Here is a 17,329-nt window from a genome sequence, read left to right as displayed (position 1 = left end):
TAAACTCGTACGTACTTTGTTATAATTAATAACATTTATTTATTATTTAAATTTAGTATGTACCTACATCTAGTACGTACAATGTACAATCATTAGATTTTAATTACGACGTTATCTGATATCATATTTTATTTATTTAAAATATTTTACTATGTTCAGCGGCAAATACATCGCGACAAAATTTCAAATGCTTTCACGTAAATAAAATTTGATTTTATATAATTCAAAATTGGATTAGTTATGAATTGACATTTGTTTACAACATTTAGCTAATGATATCACATAAGTCGTTTACATATTATTATTTATTTTTAACATTCTAGACATTTTAGTTACTCACATTTTTCTTACAAGACCGTTTGGTCTATCTGAAAGAAATTCATCCATAGTTCACTCTGAGTGGCCGTGAGCTGCTCAGACTATACTACGGGACTTATTACATATTCATTATAGCATTGTTTAGAGGTAGGCCGCGCAATTTCATACAAAAATCGACATTTACGATCGGACTGAAAAGTTGTGACGTCACAAAATCGTCACAAGAAATGCCGGCTGAAGGCGTGCATTTCGTGGCCATGTCAGTACCTTGTTATGCAGCAGAAGATCTGCGTACTCACTCTCCATTTCAACTAAAAAATATTTAAATTGGCGACAATTAAGAGCTTTAGCCTATAATGGAGTTGATAATCTTAATCACAAATTCCATAACTTTGCAAATTTCTTCTGGAAACATCTGCGCATAAAGCGCTTCTTGGCGAATGATGCAATGGTAAGCAAGTATCTCGTGATTATTTTTTTCTTTCAAAATAGCAACACAACCTTTTCTTACGTGTAATGCTTTTCGCCCTGTCTGTTGAAATTGACACAATTTTATCGAGTGGGAATATGATGTTTTTCCATGCACTCAATTACAGCATTATCCTCTCCACGTGCTTGACCTTTGAGTGGCAATAATCCTAAAAGTTCTTCTTTAAGACCAGTCGATGAAATAAATCGTACAAATTTGTGCCTTATCATTTATGTAACAAGACTCGTCAACTGCTATTGATAAAGCTGAAACCAATTTAAGATTTTTGACTTGCTGGTTGGTTATATTCGAAGACATTTTGACTGTTCTATCTTTCACTATTTTAGTCCGTATGTGGTCATTTGTGGTAGAGCCACACTCAAGGGCCAAAGAGCCTCATGTGGCTCGCGAGCCGAAGTTTGTCGACCACTGTCTAATATGTCAAATATTCTTGTTTGTCTATTACACATTTTTTCTTGTCTGTCCCATACAAATTTTTTCTTGTTTATCCAAGATTTGTATTGGACGATTGAAAATTTTTAACTAACTTCCCGACTAGCTAGACATTTGAAACTTTTAGAATATATCAGAACATGACGACAATGCATTCTTTTAATACTTTTAGCCATTTTTAAGCAGAATTTAATTCATTTTTAGTTAATTCTGTTTTGTATGTAAAGTTATTTCTGAAAATATGCGTAAAAAGTAAATCACTATTGGTTGCTAAGGGGGTCCTAGCAACTAAATTATTAATATATACGTGCGTTACTATGGAAATCAATATGAAATGTCAAAATAACATTTCAGTATTCTATATTTATTCAGTATTTCTATCAAGTACAAAAAAGTATTTATTAATACATTCTCAAGTTTACATGATTCAATAGAAAATTTAAAAACGTGGTATATAAAAAGTTCTTTTTATCTTGTAATTATTTTATTTCTAAAATCCTTTTCTGACGCACACTCAATTCCGTGTCGGCGGTAACAAGTATCGATATGTCCAAACTTTACCAAAACCTCACCGGAGCAGTAGCAGATAACAGGATACTTTTCTCTCAGTCCACACTTTATTATCCCGACCATGTCCATCCTAATAGGATCATATGGGCCTCTATGGGCTATAGTGGAGGTTTGTATTAACAGATTTTGTTTTTACAAGAAATAGATGTCAGCCTCTTGCCAACCTTATAGGTCCATACTCTTGACTCATACACAAACTGAAAAACAATATGTGTACTTGTCAGATCCAGGATTCGAACCTGGGACCCACGAAACTTATGCCGCGCGGCCATCGTGGGAGTTCAGTCCACAAACAGGATTCGAACACAGCTTTATATAGCAAAAAAGGACTTTCGCAGGCTGTGTTAGTTTTCAAGATTAAATAATGAACTTTAATGGATTTTAAATTCAAATTCGGTTGATATTATTAATATTATAAATAATAAACATTTTTATAGGTACAATGATAAATACACAAGATTTAAGAATGAAGCATTCATTATTTAAGATACTTGGTCTGTCAGAAAAAATATGGGTACCTACTGGGACACGAACCTGCACCCATCAGATTCTAGCCAATGTCCAATATGTTTTTGAGGTCTTCAAAAGAAATTATATATTTCAGATTCATTTTTAATTTGACTTTTACAGCTGTCAGAATAATAATCATTTCATTACTGCTTTGTTAGATAAGATGAATGTAAATCGATCAACAGCGTAACCTCATGTAAAACCGGTTAAGCATCGATGACATTAAGCTACTTTACAAGCTGCTAGTCGGCGAGTCAGCTAGTGCAATTGTGATGATGACACACAAAACTTTCCACTCGCTCAGAAGCTAGCGAGTTGAAACTGTCATTTTTGGTACTATTTGACAGGACGTGCTGAGTAGTTCGTTTTTTTACCGGCAAGTTCGCTCTACTGCGCTGATGCAGATCGACCCACACGCCAGCGAGTAAAGTAGCCCGTTTAACTTTTCTCGGTAGATTGTTTACAATCTGCTTGTTAGCTAGTTCGATGATGACACTGGGCAAGTTTACAAGCAGATTAAATTCGCCAGCTTGTAGCTTGTAAAGTAGCTCAATGTCATCGACGCTTTACTCTGGATAGTGCATTATAATTGTTAAAAAATAGTTTCCAATTTTGAGCCGATATTTTAGGCTCATGAGCAACTGAGGATGTGAGGCCCCTTATTAATAAGAGACAATATTAGGAGAACAAAGGGGAAGTAAAAGATGTAAATTGTAGAAAATTTGTTTTATTCGAGTAAATAGCTATATCTTAATTATGAATAATTTTAAAATCATAGATCATCTTCAGTTGTTTAAATAGGAAGACAGCGACTGACGTCATGTCCGATGCGAAACAGAACAAACAAAATAAAACTCGGGGAAGCAATTTCAGTCATATCACAATAAATAAGTGAAAAAACATGTCAGAGAAGATGGTGCGGATCAAAACAAAAGTATGCAACAAGTAGAAGATTAAAAATGGCACATTTTAAAGAGAAACGCACGACCCACGGACCAGACATTCTATGATTTATAATATATATATATATTTATCAAAATGAATTACACTGATACGAAATATTTTACAAATAACGATGATATGAAAAAATATAAAAAGTCAGTCCCGTACCGATACATTCCTTCTCACAACATAGGATACGAAAAGCAAACCCTTGGAAGTTTTGCAAATAAACTATCACCTACAAATTAATCTCAAGATCCCGGAATACCTCTCCCGGACGTAAAATACTTTTTATTCATATAGGAATTACAAGTCCTCCAACGTCTAAGGCATCTGGCGTGAAGAAAAATCCAAGGCTATACAAATTATTGGAACGTTTGCGCTCGCGAAACGTCATCTGAGGCGTTCCGCAACGAGAGAGCTGTCTATGCACAATCGTAAGATACCTTAAACCGTGCAAAGGTTACTTTTACTATAAAAATACTGTACATTTTTTACTATTTATATACTACAGACTAAGACATAAGCGGCGATCACCGCTCGACGAGACACCTTGGAATATATGTGCGTCTTACCTACTACTCTCCTGCTTTATGACTATTTACAAAACATACAGACGGGTAGCTCAACGCGCCACTATAATGACAATTTAAGAATAATCCAATCCCAATTTTGTACTTCTCCTACCGTGCGCTTTGAGCATGCGCTGAATCTTAATTCAATTGAAACAATTCAAACATTACTCTGCTCAGATTATGACACGTTTCCTCTTCAGAGTGGCGAATTAAACAAAAAGAAAAAACAAACAAAAATCGTGAGGTTCCTGCCAAAAGTTGGTAAGTCGATAAATTAGGTATTCAGAGTTAACAACGGTCTATATATAAATATGTACTAGGAAAAAAAATCAAGGTCATCCTATGCATAAAACATGCATATGAATCACAAAGTAATTAGCGTTATGCCTGATTTTAGAGGGGCATGTCTAACTTTAAATTACAATTACTCCACCACATGATTTCGAGACATACCAACTTTTTGCAGTTACCTCACGAAATATAGCATTACATTCGTTATTATAAGAGAAAATCTCATTCAGAAATCAGAGCATGCAATGTTTCAATTGGTTATATTTAATTAAAATCCGCGTAGCCAGGGTAGCCGCGTAGAGATATAATATAAAAACCAAGCTTGCCAATAATTTAACAATATCAAAATAAATCTGACAAATCCGCATTATCAAATACAATTTTTGTCAACATTTGGAATTTTTTTTTCACATAATACTAGAATACAAAAAAATAATATTCCATAAATCGTTATATGGTCCCTGAATTATCTACTAGAATTTAAAAAAAGACTCCTCTATTATAGTTTCATAATATACTACAATATTATTAATTTCTTTGATTATCATTATTATATACACACATATTATTATCATTTTAAAGTACCGTAATATATTACATTGCTGGTGATGTGTAACATTAAAGATTGAACTGTCGTATCAGTCCAGAGTATGATTAGTGACAACTGACCGAGTAAATGAAAACAGATCGTTTAAATTTAACTTTTTTAAAGTAAATGCTTATACACAACTTCCGTGGAAATCTGTAATCATTTACGGAAAAAAATATCAGGCAAAAGGAAATATTTCTTTCACTCGGTTCGATTAATGTATGTTTATTGACTGTCCCGTGCGGTTAATGATAGGAATGATCGATGAGAATAATTAATTGTCGGATGGAAGGCACGGCGATGAATACTTATTGACTTAAAGGTAATTTTTTTAAATATACGAGAGGATCGAAGTGAGGAATCAATCGTCATCAGTCTGTGAGGTTAGATTAGGTATATCGGCCCTTTGCACTCGGTCTACACATTACGGTAAAACAACTAAATTTAAAATAAGACTAAAGAATTTTACAAAATCTTTCAATGATTATAAGATCTGTTAAGAAAAGAGCAAAGAAAAGGCATTTCAAAGTGGAATCGTATGGGGTCATCAATAAATGACGTATAAACACGATGTTCAGTATTTTTTGACCCTCCTCCCCCCATTGCCACAAAATCTTATACCAAACTGTCTAAATCATGACACACTTCATAAGATTATCGAGTTTAACATGTTTTCACTGAATATTATGTTTAAAAATGAGTTTATATTTTGTTGATATCGTAATCATGTTTTCTACAACCTTTTTCTCCTTCTTCATCACAAATCATCGCATTATTTAAGACCCAATCTCCTACCCCACGAGGTATGACATCATATATGAACAACCCCTATACCCAATATATCCTAATTCAATTAGCTTTAAAGATGTTATAAAACTTTACGACATAATATCGCAGTTACTATGCAACACGTTTTCTTGTTTACTAAAATTTTCCCAGTTAGACATATACCACTTTTTGAAATGCTTAATTTTACATTCAAATTTGTAAATATTTTTTATAAAAAAATACATAGAAAATAATATAGATAATCAATATTCAAAGCATTATTTCCACGTTGAGATTTTCTTGATTTCTTATTTGAAGTTTGCTATAATTAGGACCAAATCTTCATGACAATAAATTTGTTATAATTTCAAATTTAATGTGCCATCGGAATCAATGCCGAGTGCATGACAATTTTGCGTCAGAAAAAAAAGGGAGATAAGTCTTAAAAATTGAAAAATACGTTATACACACCAACTTCAAGGAAAAGGTTGAGATACTGATTTTCACACATAAGGAGTTCCCAAGTTGTTGAAAAACTCAATCTTTATGATGCCCTGAAAAGTAATGATTTTAGACTCATCTCCCGTTTCCTTTAGCACACAGAATTTTTTCATGAAATGAATTTTGTCCAATGAAAGAAAAATATCTCACTGTGTTATAGGAAATTCATAGACTGAAACCGCATGCGGTTTTGAAAGGTGTGCAATATTAATAAGCCTATATCTGTTCATGGAAATATTTTTAGACTTACGCGGTTCTTGATCTGACACTTCAGCCTCAGTTCCACCAGAAAAGTACATGACAATTGCAAGCTTGACAGAAGGTCTCAGCACAATTGAAAAAGGCTTAAAAAGGTTAGAAAACATAACCTCCAACGAAGAACGTGTTATAGCTACAAAGCAAGGAATAAAAAAATTATTATCTTGCTACGAAAAAATTCTGTGAGAAAAAAAGAGGCATTGTGTCGTCAGATGAATTTGTTAGATTTTATGAAGCCATCGAAATAACTTTTTTACATAACTATTTTTTTAATATTTTGTACATATTGTACATATTAATAGGTATGTACAAAGAACTGCAACTTTATTAAATATTTTTCTTCTAAATTAGTGTTTTTGTTAGTCCTTGGTCCTTGGTCCCAATTAAACACAATTTATACATATGTATTTATATGCGAAGTTGTACTCCGACTTTGGTGAATTCGACTTAATGGATTTTAATCGGACCCACCTATCTATCGTGTAACTTCGGGGTATTACTGTATATAAACATCATTACCATATAACAGTGGCGAAGGGTGGAGGTAGGCTGTTAAGATCCGCCATAAACAGTGCACATTAAACTTTTTCAGACATACATATTTGTTTTCATTGAAATAAGACTACAATTTACAGATAGTGTTGGTTAGTTTTTAAAATTCAATTAAACCCTGAGAAACCAAGCCATAATAGATAATAGTCAAAAAATACATGTCTATATATAAAATATCTAAAATTATGCAATTAAATCATACATAACTTTGAATATTTTATAAATAGAATAATATTTTTTATTTATTATAGTTTGGTTTAGGCAGGGCTTAATGAATTAAAAAAAATAACCAACAATATGTGTAATATGTATTTTTAATCCAATGAAAACAAATAACTATGAATGAAAAAGTGTGCACAATTTTGTCGTATTGCCCAAATTAGACCAAAACTATTATGGCTTCGTTTAGGCAGGGTTTAATTGATTTTTAAAAACTGACTAACACCATCTGTAAATTGTAGTCTTAGTTCAATAAAAACAAATACATATGACTAAAAAAGTTTAGTGTGAACTATATATAGCTAATCCTAACAGCCTACCTCCACCCTTCGCCACTGCCATATAATATAAATATACATCCATGAACAGAAATCATATTATGTTTACACGGTACAAAACCACATACGGTTTCAGTCTATGGAACGGCCTCCAAATTAAATATAATTTTACATGCTTATTTGATACCCGATCGAGTGCAAAGGGTTAAAATCAGTTTCCTCTGTAAGCACATGACATTACCATTGATTTTTGGTAATAATTTCTATCCTGCTATTATTATAGTAATGTGTAAAATTTAAATCGAAACTTTAATACACAGCAGCACGGCGTTAGTTTCGCATTTATATTCGAATATATTCATAAAAAATAGTGTCACTCGGCCGCTATTTTCAAAGACGGACGTCGCGATATATTTCACAACACCCGAAAAATTTGCAATCATCAAAAATATTCATTAAAAATAACTATTCACACGTACGATATGCGAAACAAATAGATTCGCAATACAAATAACATCTTTCAACACATACAATATCGCTACGATCGATCATTGCGAGGTAGACACCTCTAAAGAAATTATATATATATATAGACTACAGTAATTACAATTTTTCCATTTATAATATTATAAACTGTACAATATATTCATCGTAAAATATAGCAATCTGTTTTTTTTCTTAAAAAAAAGACTTATGTTCATCTGAGAAGGCACTACACACGATAACGCTTCAATCCGGATAATAGGTGATAAAAAAAACAAGGGAGTTAGTACGTTTTGAGGAATATCATAAGAAGTAACATTATGCAACAAGGGTCCACAAAATGGAAGTCACAATATGGAAAATGGCAAATTTCAATCGAAGTTAACAGGTGTGATTATTATCAGTGACGTGCGGTCTATAGATACTGTATATGCGGTGCATCCCTAGAAGTAATATTATAATACTATTATGTATATATTATTGCATGGTAAATTTTACATAATTGTACTTTTTCTTAGGATTGTACAATATTAATATTGTGCTACTTTCACGAACGCACGTTAGTAGTGGCAAATAGCACATCCCCAAAAGCGAAAGTCGCCACATGTCAATGAATATTATCTATTTAGAACCTTGATAGATTCATTTCTATCCTTTCAATAATAATATGTAGATATATTATTATTTTTACTAAGGGCCAAATGTAAAGATGTAAGTAAAACTAACTAATAATTATGAACCCTATGTATAGTTGACTGCATAGGCACCGTTGCATATTATAGCGATCGAAAGTGCTGCCATTTTTTAAATTCAAGTTTCAATAACAGTGAAGACATTTTTAACACTGTTAGTCTTCCATGTTTGTTTGGATAATCGGTACTCGACACAAATTTGTTTTGGCAGAAACAAGTAAAATGACATTAAATTTTATATTACTTCTGTTTGTAATATAATATACCTCTCCATTGACATCTGTCACTCATGCGTAGAGTTGGGTTTCGGGAATTCTCGAGAAATTTTCGAGATTTTCTATCACGAATCGCGAGAAATGAAATTTTTAACATTTCGGGAATCTTTCCTCGGGATTCGGGATTTCTTTATTATCAAATATTAATTGAAAAAACGATTTTGTATATGAAAAAAAATGGACAGAAGACACAAAACGTTCAAAGACTGATCGCGGCATTTAACACAATTTAGCCAACGTCGACTCAAAATGATCGCAATTTTTGCAACATCAGGGAATTTTGTGTATCAAAAACGTACGCAATTGTCAGATGCAGCGATTGACAGTCTGTGTTTTTTGAAATCCTATTTTAATAAGTAATGTTTTGAATTATTTTTGTTCTCCTACTTCTATTTTGTTTGTCTTCTTACATAAATAAAAAAAATCATATTTTTTTTGATATTGTCTGTTTTTACACAGGTTTTTTTTAAATTCCCCGATATCTTGAGAATTCTTTTCTGGAAATCCCGAATCTCGAGAATTCAAAATTTTATCATTTCGGGAAAATCCCGAATCTCGAAATTGAAATTTTCTCGGGAAATACCCAACTCTAGTCATGCACTGTGTAATGAACCCGAAAATCAGCTACATAACGCATAAGCCCACTGATTAATAACTAAATATGACTATGCATAGGGTACATATCTGTAGGTTTATCATTTTTACTTATTTAATAAGATATTATATAAAATTTGATAGTTCCAACATAGAGCATATTAACTTCCAGATATATTGGGAATAGGTCGTTAGCAATTCGCACTAACTTATTGGATCCATGTCATGGATCCTAAATATTAGTTGATAAAAAAAACACATGAATTTGCCCCAACCACAGGAATCGAACGGCCAATGAGGCACTCAATTTAATGTTGTAAGAATAATACTTGTTGAGATCTCTAGTTTCAGTAATCAGAAAATTAACCATTCAAATGGAATTTAGATACACCTTAACAGTCAATTCAATTGAAAATCTCTTTTTAGATTTACTTTTGATTAAAAATTTTATTATTGCATCCCAATGTAGCACCATGATACTCCTTATTATTATTCAATAAGCCTTTAACGGGGGGTGATCGACGTATTGTACAATGTGATATTATAAGATTAGCTATATCACTATAGAGTAGTTTTCCAAAATTAGAGACATGGAACGTACAATAATATCTGAAATCTTCGGTCAAATCATGATAAATGCAAATATGGTACAAGAATAAAAAACAAGGTATTGAAATGTCGTAAAATCATTTATATCCATACAATTTCTACTGGACCAGTTGCAATTGTTGAGGACTTAACGTCAGCCGAGTCATTCACATCACATGTCAAATGACGAATTTTATGAAATCTGTCAAAATGTTTATTCAATTTTTTTGCACCATAATTAAGGCCAATACAGCGAAAAGTTGTACAACGAGTGGCCGTATAGTCATGCACATACATATACACCTTCACTAAGTATTGTGAGCACATTAGTTTGGTCTATTAATACAAACATAGTTTCTTTTGTCAGTTTACATGAAAGAAATATTTAAATTCAGTTTTGCAATTACCATAAATCGACCAAAGATATTATAATATAATAGATTCAAGTAAAAGGTATAATGTAACCTTTAAATTTTCCAAAGAAAATGGTAGACGTACTATGCTGTGCCACTGAAGAAATTCATGGATCACACCCCAACAAAAAAGACGAATATTATTTATACAAAAATTCCATACAATATAATTAAAAAATATATTCAATCACTCGACGATTCAAGATTTTTGATTTTGAGGATCGCGCGACGTCTAGAACAGCGTTTCTCAACTATTTATAATGCAGTGCATGTAAAGGGGTTAGCGGCCACACGCTGTTATAATTGACAATTATTCCTCTCAGTGTGATGTTACTTAATTTACATCCAATATTAATTTTATATATACCAGTGGTAAATTAAACATTTACGTCTTGGGTAATCTGTTGGATATTTGAATGTCTTGTTAACAAATCAACCGGAATATTAATGCTTGATACATTTATGATTTAATACAAATATGTTGTAGGAAACCTCTCTAAAGTTGATAGCTTCATTCATTTTGTCATTTTGCATTGAAGATTAATTCAAGTAACAAACTTTTCACTTATGTTTTTAGATTTATTTTCACCTTGCATTGTAGTGTTACAAGCCTAAAAGAAGTATTTACACAATAAACCATCATTGCTTAGATTGACAGTCACATATCGCTATAAAATATTGTAATACAAAACATTCATACGATTGATTCCCTCTAGGTGTATAATAGTCCAAAATTTTAAATTTAATTAGTGTGACATTATTTTATTATTTTGTTTTGATTCAAATTCATAAACGATCATTACAAATTGTAAAATTACAATGCCAACACCGAAACACTGTTTCCCGGTCAGTTTGTATAAATTTCATTGTGTGACGAGTCACAAGTGACACAACGGTCAGGTTACATTATTGAATCATCAGCATGAATAGTTGGAGAAAAAAGCCGATCCAGACATCAAATAAACAATACAAATTACATAATCATAATGTCTTTGTAATTTTTTTTGTTTGATTTTTATTTCTTTTAACATTGTAGTATCAGTCTAATAATTCTCAGACATTCATGAGGCCCCTGCGTCCACTCCGGCCCAAACTCTCCGAGCTATTCAGATTATTTTGTTCTGGCGGCATCTCGCCACAATTGCACATCGTTTAGCGTTTCGACAGATTCAGCGGCAGTTCTGCAACAAAAAAATATATATACTATTAAAAAAAATCCTAAGATTGCCATTGCCATGAGTGGCACTCCATGGCATACCATGCATATTTCATTGCTTACTACTTCATCTGTCTCTGTTGTATCTAAGCAGGTCTATTCCAACTACGTATCGCCATGAAACCCAATAACACCATTTTATTATATTTTCGAAATAAGTATCCCCAATATTTTTTGAATGTATTCAGTGTGCAAAATAGTTATCTGCGTTTATCTAAAAGGCGAATCTTACAGTTGGTATCTGTGATTCATCCGAAGTATGAACTTGTGGTGTGGTGTCCCGCCTGCACAGTGCACTATCACTAATGTCGCAATAACATAACTCAAAAAGTTATGTAACTAACTTACCTGGCGGAATAAACGCATTGAAGAGCATTAAGACATTTTTTTCTTGATTTTGGAGTTGGAATAGACCTGGTGGACCTTAATATGTGTATTAATCTACACTAAAGATTGTGAATCACTGATTTATGAATTGAAATATTAATAGCTAGGTCAATTTATAGAGAGTAGATGAATTTCTAATATGTACTAAGTTGAGTTGGGTTTCAAAGAATGCAGGTATTCTCAGACGAACTTTGCAGTTGATTGAAAAATACCTATCACTATCCTACAGTTTGCTGGTACTGCTACCGGAAAGAATGCATTTTGATAGAATGTTGAAAGACTCACCTGAGGTGTCGTCCCCCGGCGGTCGGTCCGAGATGAGAGGATGTGGGGCGGGAGCAGGAGCCCAGGGAGCTGGAGGAAAGAGCCACACGGGCTGACTGCGTGGAGCGTAACCAGCATAATAGGGCCCTGTGGCCATCGGGTGATAGGCAGCCATGGGAGAAGGGTATAGGTGATAGGGACTGGGGATTGCCTCGTGCCGGTAGGACACCTCAGGATATGGATATTTGACGGGTGGCGGTCTGTCAGGAGGGGGGCGGTGGCCAGCCGGGGACGCAGAGCCCGAGGGCCCAGGCGGGCAGTAAGGCAAGGGGGAGGAGCGCAGGCGGGGCGAGCGAGCCCAGCCGCCCGTCCGTCGGTAGGGTTCAGGGCCGGGATCAGGCGAGGCGGCCCCCAACGGAGACTCCAATCCGGGGGGCGGGATGGGAGGCAGCGGTGACCTCCTTCGGGCTTCAGACTCCTCAGGAATGCTGAGGATCGAGAGGATGCTGTAGCTGGAGACGGGCTTGGAGGTCCGTTCGCGTCTGGGCAGGCCATTGGCAACGGGCGGGCGATCGGGGGCGCGCGACGGTCCAGGCTGCGAGGGCGATACTGCGGCCGTCTTCTTTTTTCCCGCTCGGTCCTCCAGGCTCACCCTTTCCAGGATTCTCTTTCGGGGCGACACGGTGGAGTGCTCCCGCTTGACGACGACTGTGATGCCCTTGGCGTCCGCCGCCGTTCTTGCGGGTCCTCTCTCCCGCAGGGCATCGGCAATTTTATCAATATTCTTTCTCTCCCTCTTCTTCTTTGTCTTTTTGTAGACTCTGGGAGACGGTCTCCGGTGGTACTTGAACTTGCCGACCCTCGCGAGGCGCTCGGGCTCTACGTCAGCCTGCCCGTCCGTCGCATCCTCCGAGCGGGGCTCCTCGTGAGACGCAGACCCGTTGACCAGCCGGTGCCCCGATGAGTATCTGTTAGAAGAGAGAAAGACATTAGCACTCACATGAAACGTTCTTTCTCAGAGAAGAATAAGAACAATATTATCCCAGTCGATGCCTGACCAACGATATTTACTTGTTATCTTGAAAAGAAATGAAGTGTTTGACTCACCCGTTGAGCGAGTGGTTGTGCGTGTGCACAGGGGTGAGGTCATGGGGGCGTCTCCTCTTCCTGCGGGCGTGCGGCAATGCGAACACGGAGGCGGAGAGGGATGCGGGGCGCACGTACAGCATGCACAGTTCGCGAGACACGTTGCGGCGGGGCGACGGCTGCTTCCAGCAGTGGTCGCGCTGCCATGGAGATGACTGCACCGAACTGTTGTCGTCTGATACTAAAAACATTAAATTATTCAATCAGCTCAGATATTACAGAGAATCCTTGGTCATCACATTTCTAAAACATACAAATTAGAAAATCTTTTACCAAATAGTATGTTTAAGTAAGTTTTTAAATCTTGTATATTCCAGTTTTGATTAAAAATAAATCAATTATAATGACTGAATCATCAATGTGACATCTGGACGTGTAATAATAATATGATGTAATATTATATAATCATCCGCCGGGGCTGGATTAAGTTCTCCTTTAACCCCTGTAGATTTTATTCAGGCCAACTCAGTAGGTTTTTTTATGCTTCCTGGAAAACAATTTTGTCCAATGATTATCCAGTCGCTGAGTGATATTTCCACTGGTAGTGTAACTCTGAGGAAATTATTCTATGCGTGAAATATCTGGAATGCACCCTGTAACGCGGATGCCACAACTTTGAGTGACCTTAAATTAACAGGACATGTTGTAGTCTGCATGTAGAAAGCATAAGCAGGTATTATGTGTGTAATAATAATTAGTCCACAGGAAAAGAAAATCTGTTTGCACAAATTGAATTGATCGACATCTACTTGGGTAAGTTAAATTTTATGCGTAATTAATTACAAATGAATTTTCTCTAAGATTCATCAAGATAGTAATCCATTAAATTAATGCTGATTCTTAATAATCTATCTGATATTTGAGTTGACATAATTATGTGTAATGTAAATAGCGATCGCATTAGTCAGCTGCACATGATATGCGGCTGACATATTATTTTTTTTCAATGGCTTATAGCGACTAAATAAATCGGTCCTCGATCACTTGTCATAATTTAGCAATGAAGAAAATTATTGTTACATTATGTAGTATATCATAAATCTCTACTGATGTCATTGTAGGAGTTTAACCTCTTAGTAGTAGAAGTTAGGGTTGTGACGAAAACGTTATAAATGTTTTGTTGTTACAGATTAGATGCGTTTCATATCTATCATCCAGCCATCTGAGCTCGGCTTGAAGAGGGAATACAGATCTGAAAGCGAAGCGCGATAACGTAGTTAGTCATATACATTTGATAGACTGGAAACAGTCAACATTTTGGAATCTGTAATCTGCAGTCAATGGGTAACAGCTGTAAAAACAATCTATTGATATGTACTTCATGAAGCTCTTGCAGTTCAAGAATCCTACCACCTTGAGACCAGGCGGATACAGACCACATTCATAATGCTCTCTCTAAATAACGAACCAGGGTTTGTCGCAAATTAAGCATGGCATTCGTAGCATAGTGGTAATGTACAGGGCGTAAAACCCAAGAGACGTAGGTTCGATACCTGCTGTGTCTTACTTTTTTCGAAAACGATTTTTTCTATTGGCTATATTTTCTCATGAGTGTTTTCAAAATTATGTATGTATATGAGATGTTAAAGGCTATCCACTACGTAAAATATACGCAATCCACCGTCAACACAAATGTATGAATTTACAAAATTATAATGTTGTATTAAATAATAATCCTGTAATTTTACTATTACTAAATTTGCAATAAATCCATGGGAAATATTTTAAATATTTAAAGTCCAGGCATTTGACAAAACCCATGCTGAGCAATTATTCCCATCCAATATCACAGTAAACAGTCTTGTTAAATTGCAAGCGTTAATATCTCAGCGATCTAATTTCAAAGTGCATTGGAAGACTAAATAGTTTGATATGATAAACGTAAGAAAAGATATGATTATGGTTTTCATTTCTTGGATATTACTAAAAATATTTAGTTACTGCTCATGGAGCTACAAGCGCTCTCGAAATGCTGCAATTTTCTCCGCTCCTTTATAGCTTACTTACTGTTGCTTACAGTGAATTTGAAAACAAAAAACAAAAATAGTTACACACTTTTCTGTGTTATTGCTGAACTTCTAAACGCTGGGTGTAGATTTCTCTTGTCTTTTCGGTTGTTTTAATTTTTAAATATCATTGATGTTCTATTTTTTACACAGCTGATAAATTGAGTTCATAACAACCTACTGATATGAGAAAATTTCACCGAAACTCGTGTACTTTTACCATAGTCGGTTAACTAAGCTTGATAGCTTTTCAAAAACATCAATTTACATTAACTTTAACTGCAATGTATAATACCTGGATAATTTCGGTCTGAATAAAAAATGACAGAGGTTAAAGCTATTGATCTGGCAACTCTCACGTTTCGAGCGTCGACAATGATTGCTTCGTTTCTGCGGAAACACGCCATGTCCCGGTCTAAATGATCCCCTTCTTTACGAACATGAAGTACACAGTGGTTAAAATCCCGGTTTCTTGGCAGTACATGTTGTGAGAAAATGTATAACATTAGGGGTTTAATTAAAGTCCTCTATAATAGTCAAGTTGCGGGATGCAAGTGTGAATTTCGATCATAGCACTAGTTATTGCTTATACAATTAGAATGCTATATGGTAAATTGTTCGTAGAAAATGATAATTGTAAGTATTGTACGACAACATCTTCTTGGCTCCGTGAAGGAAGGCGCTGTTGTCGACTAAATGGGAGGAGCTTGTAGTTTATAATGGAAGTGCGGTTAAAAATGGGAGGAGCATATTAGTTCACAGTTTTAACACGTAGGCAAGAAGATGTTGTCATAGAGTAGTACGTTAATTTATATTAACGAAATATACAATTGAAAACCTTCACTTACTGCGAACAGGTTACCGCATTGCATTAAAAGTTAAGCAATAACTGGCACTACCATCGGAAGTCAAAATTTTGTAATGCAGCCCTACTATATATGAACCGGTTTAATAGATGAAACTGAAAGAATGAATTTAATTCAAATAATCACATGTATCTAGAAAAAAACACATGACAAGGGCCACAGGTAGAATAGCAAAATGTTGCATCGGTACACGTGTAGTAGCTGATTTTCAATTCATTTTAGCTAACCACATGACAACACTGTCCTGGCATGGTCTGGCCTGTGTGCGAGGAGAGTTACAATATTGCCAGTCATTTTGATTTATGACCATAATTCAGTCGATACTTTCTATGTGCGACCGAGCTAAATCTAACATTGAGTTTGTCAATTTTTTAAAATTGAAATCTGCACTAATCTAGAAGAAATAGCAATCGCTTGATTAATCTAGTAGTACCCAACAAGTGGAAAACATTTTAAAGGTAAACCTAGAAGTATACGATAACGTAGCTAATAGGACGAAAAGTATTAGAATCAACTTGGAGATGCGTCTATCTGGCAGTGAATTGATTCAGGCAGATTATGATGATTTAAATCTAAATTTTAAAGGACTCCTATTGAAGATACCAAATTCTGTTACACAAAAACTTGTATTTGAATTGTATTAAGTATGTACTAACGATTCAATACAAGATAGTTTGAAATGTTATGCGAATTAAAGCCAGCTGACAAGACTCAAACCCACACCCATTAGAACCAAGGATGCGCCATACTACCAACAACACTTACTAGACGATGGCGGGCGGCATGTATACACACCGGCAGACGATGTCAAGAATCGCTTTACTTAACAAAGTTATACTCACCACTGAGGGAAGTAGCCCTCTCCTGTCTGGCGTTGTGCGCGGGGGGCATGGCGGCCTGAGTGGCCGGTGCAGAGGGTGTCGGGGGCCAGAACGTCTTGCGCGGCACGGACACCCATCCAACGCGCTCCCCCTCCCGGGCCCTCGCCAATTCCAATATAAACTTTCCATCTGAAACATCACCGCATCGTTAGCACCCCGATCGGGTCAGCGAGCAACGGGGCTACACCAAAACAAAAGGCTAACGTCGCCGAAAGAATGTTAACG

At 35.5% G+C, this 17,329-nt stretch overlaps 1 protein-coding gene across 1 annotated transcript in view; it reads right to left on the bottom strand.

The window, feature by feature from the left end:
- The window catches only part of H (transcriptional corepressor hairless), a 249,032-nt gene that overhangs the window by 230,922 nt on the left and 781 nt on the right, over window positions 1-17,329 (bottom strand). The window contains exons 2-5 of the mRNA XM_085947934.1: window positions 17,066-17,233; window positions 13,313-13,532; window positions 12,227-13,173; window positions 6,772-11,519 (exon numbers count right to left, since the gene is read on the bottom strand). Of these exons, the coding sequence (XP_085804060.1) occupies window positions 11,491-11,519; window positions 12,227-13,173; window positions 13,313-13,532; window positions 17,066-17,233 (1,364 nt within the window). The 3' untranslated portion in view covers window positions 6,772-11,490. The remainder of the gene's footprint in view (window positions 1-6,771; window positions 11,520-12,226; window positions 13,174-13,312; window positions 13,533-17,065; window positions 17,234-17,329) is intronic.

Source organism: Rhyacophila brunnea, unplaced genomic scaffold, assembly GCF_057557595.1.
Source record: "Rhyacophila brunnea isolate RB1 unplaced genomic scaffold, BYU_Rbru_1.0 scaffold_20, whole genome shotgun sequence".
NCBI lineage: Eukaryota > Metazoa > Arthropoda > Insecta > Trichoptera > Rhyacophilidae > Rhyacophila > Rhyacophila brunnea.
The sequence above is the reverse complement of the archived record's forward strand: the minus strand, read 5'-3'. Positions and strand labels throughout refer to the sequence as shown.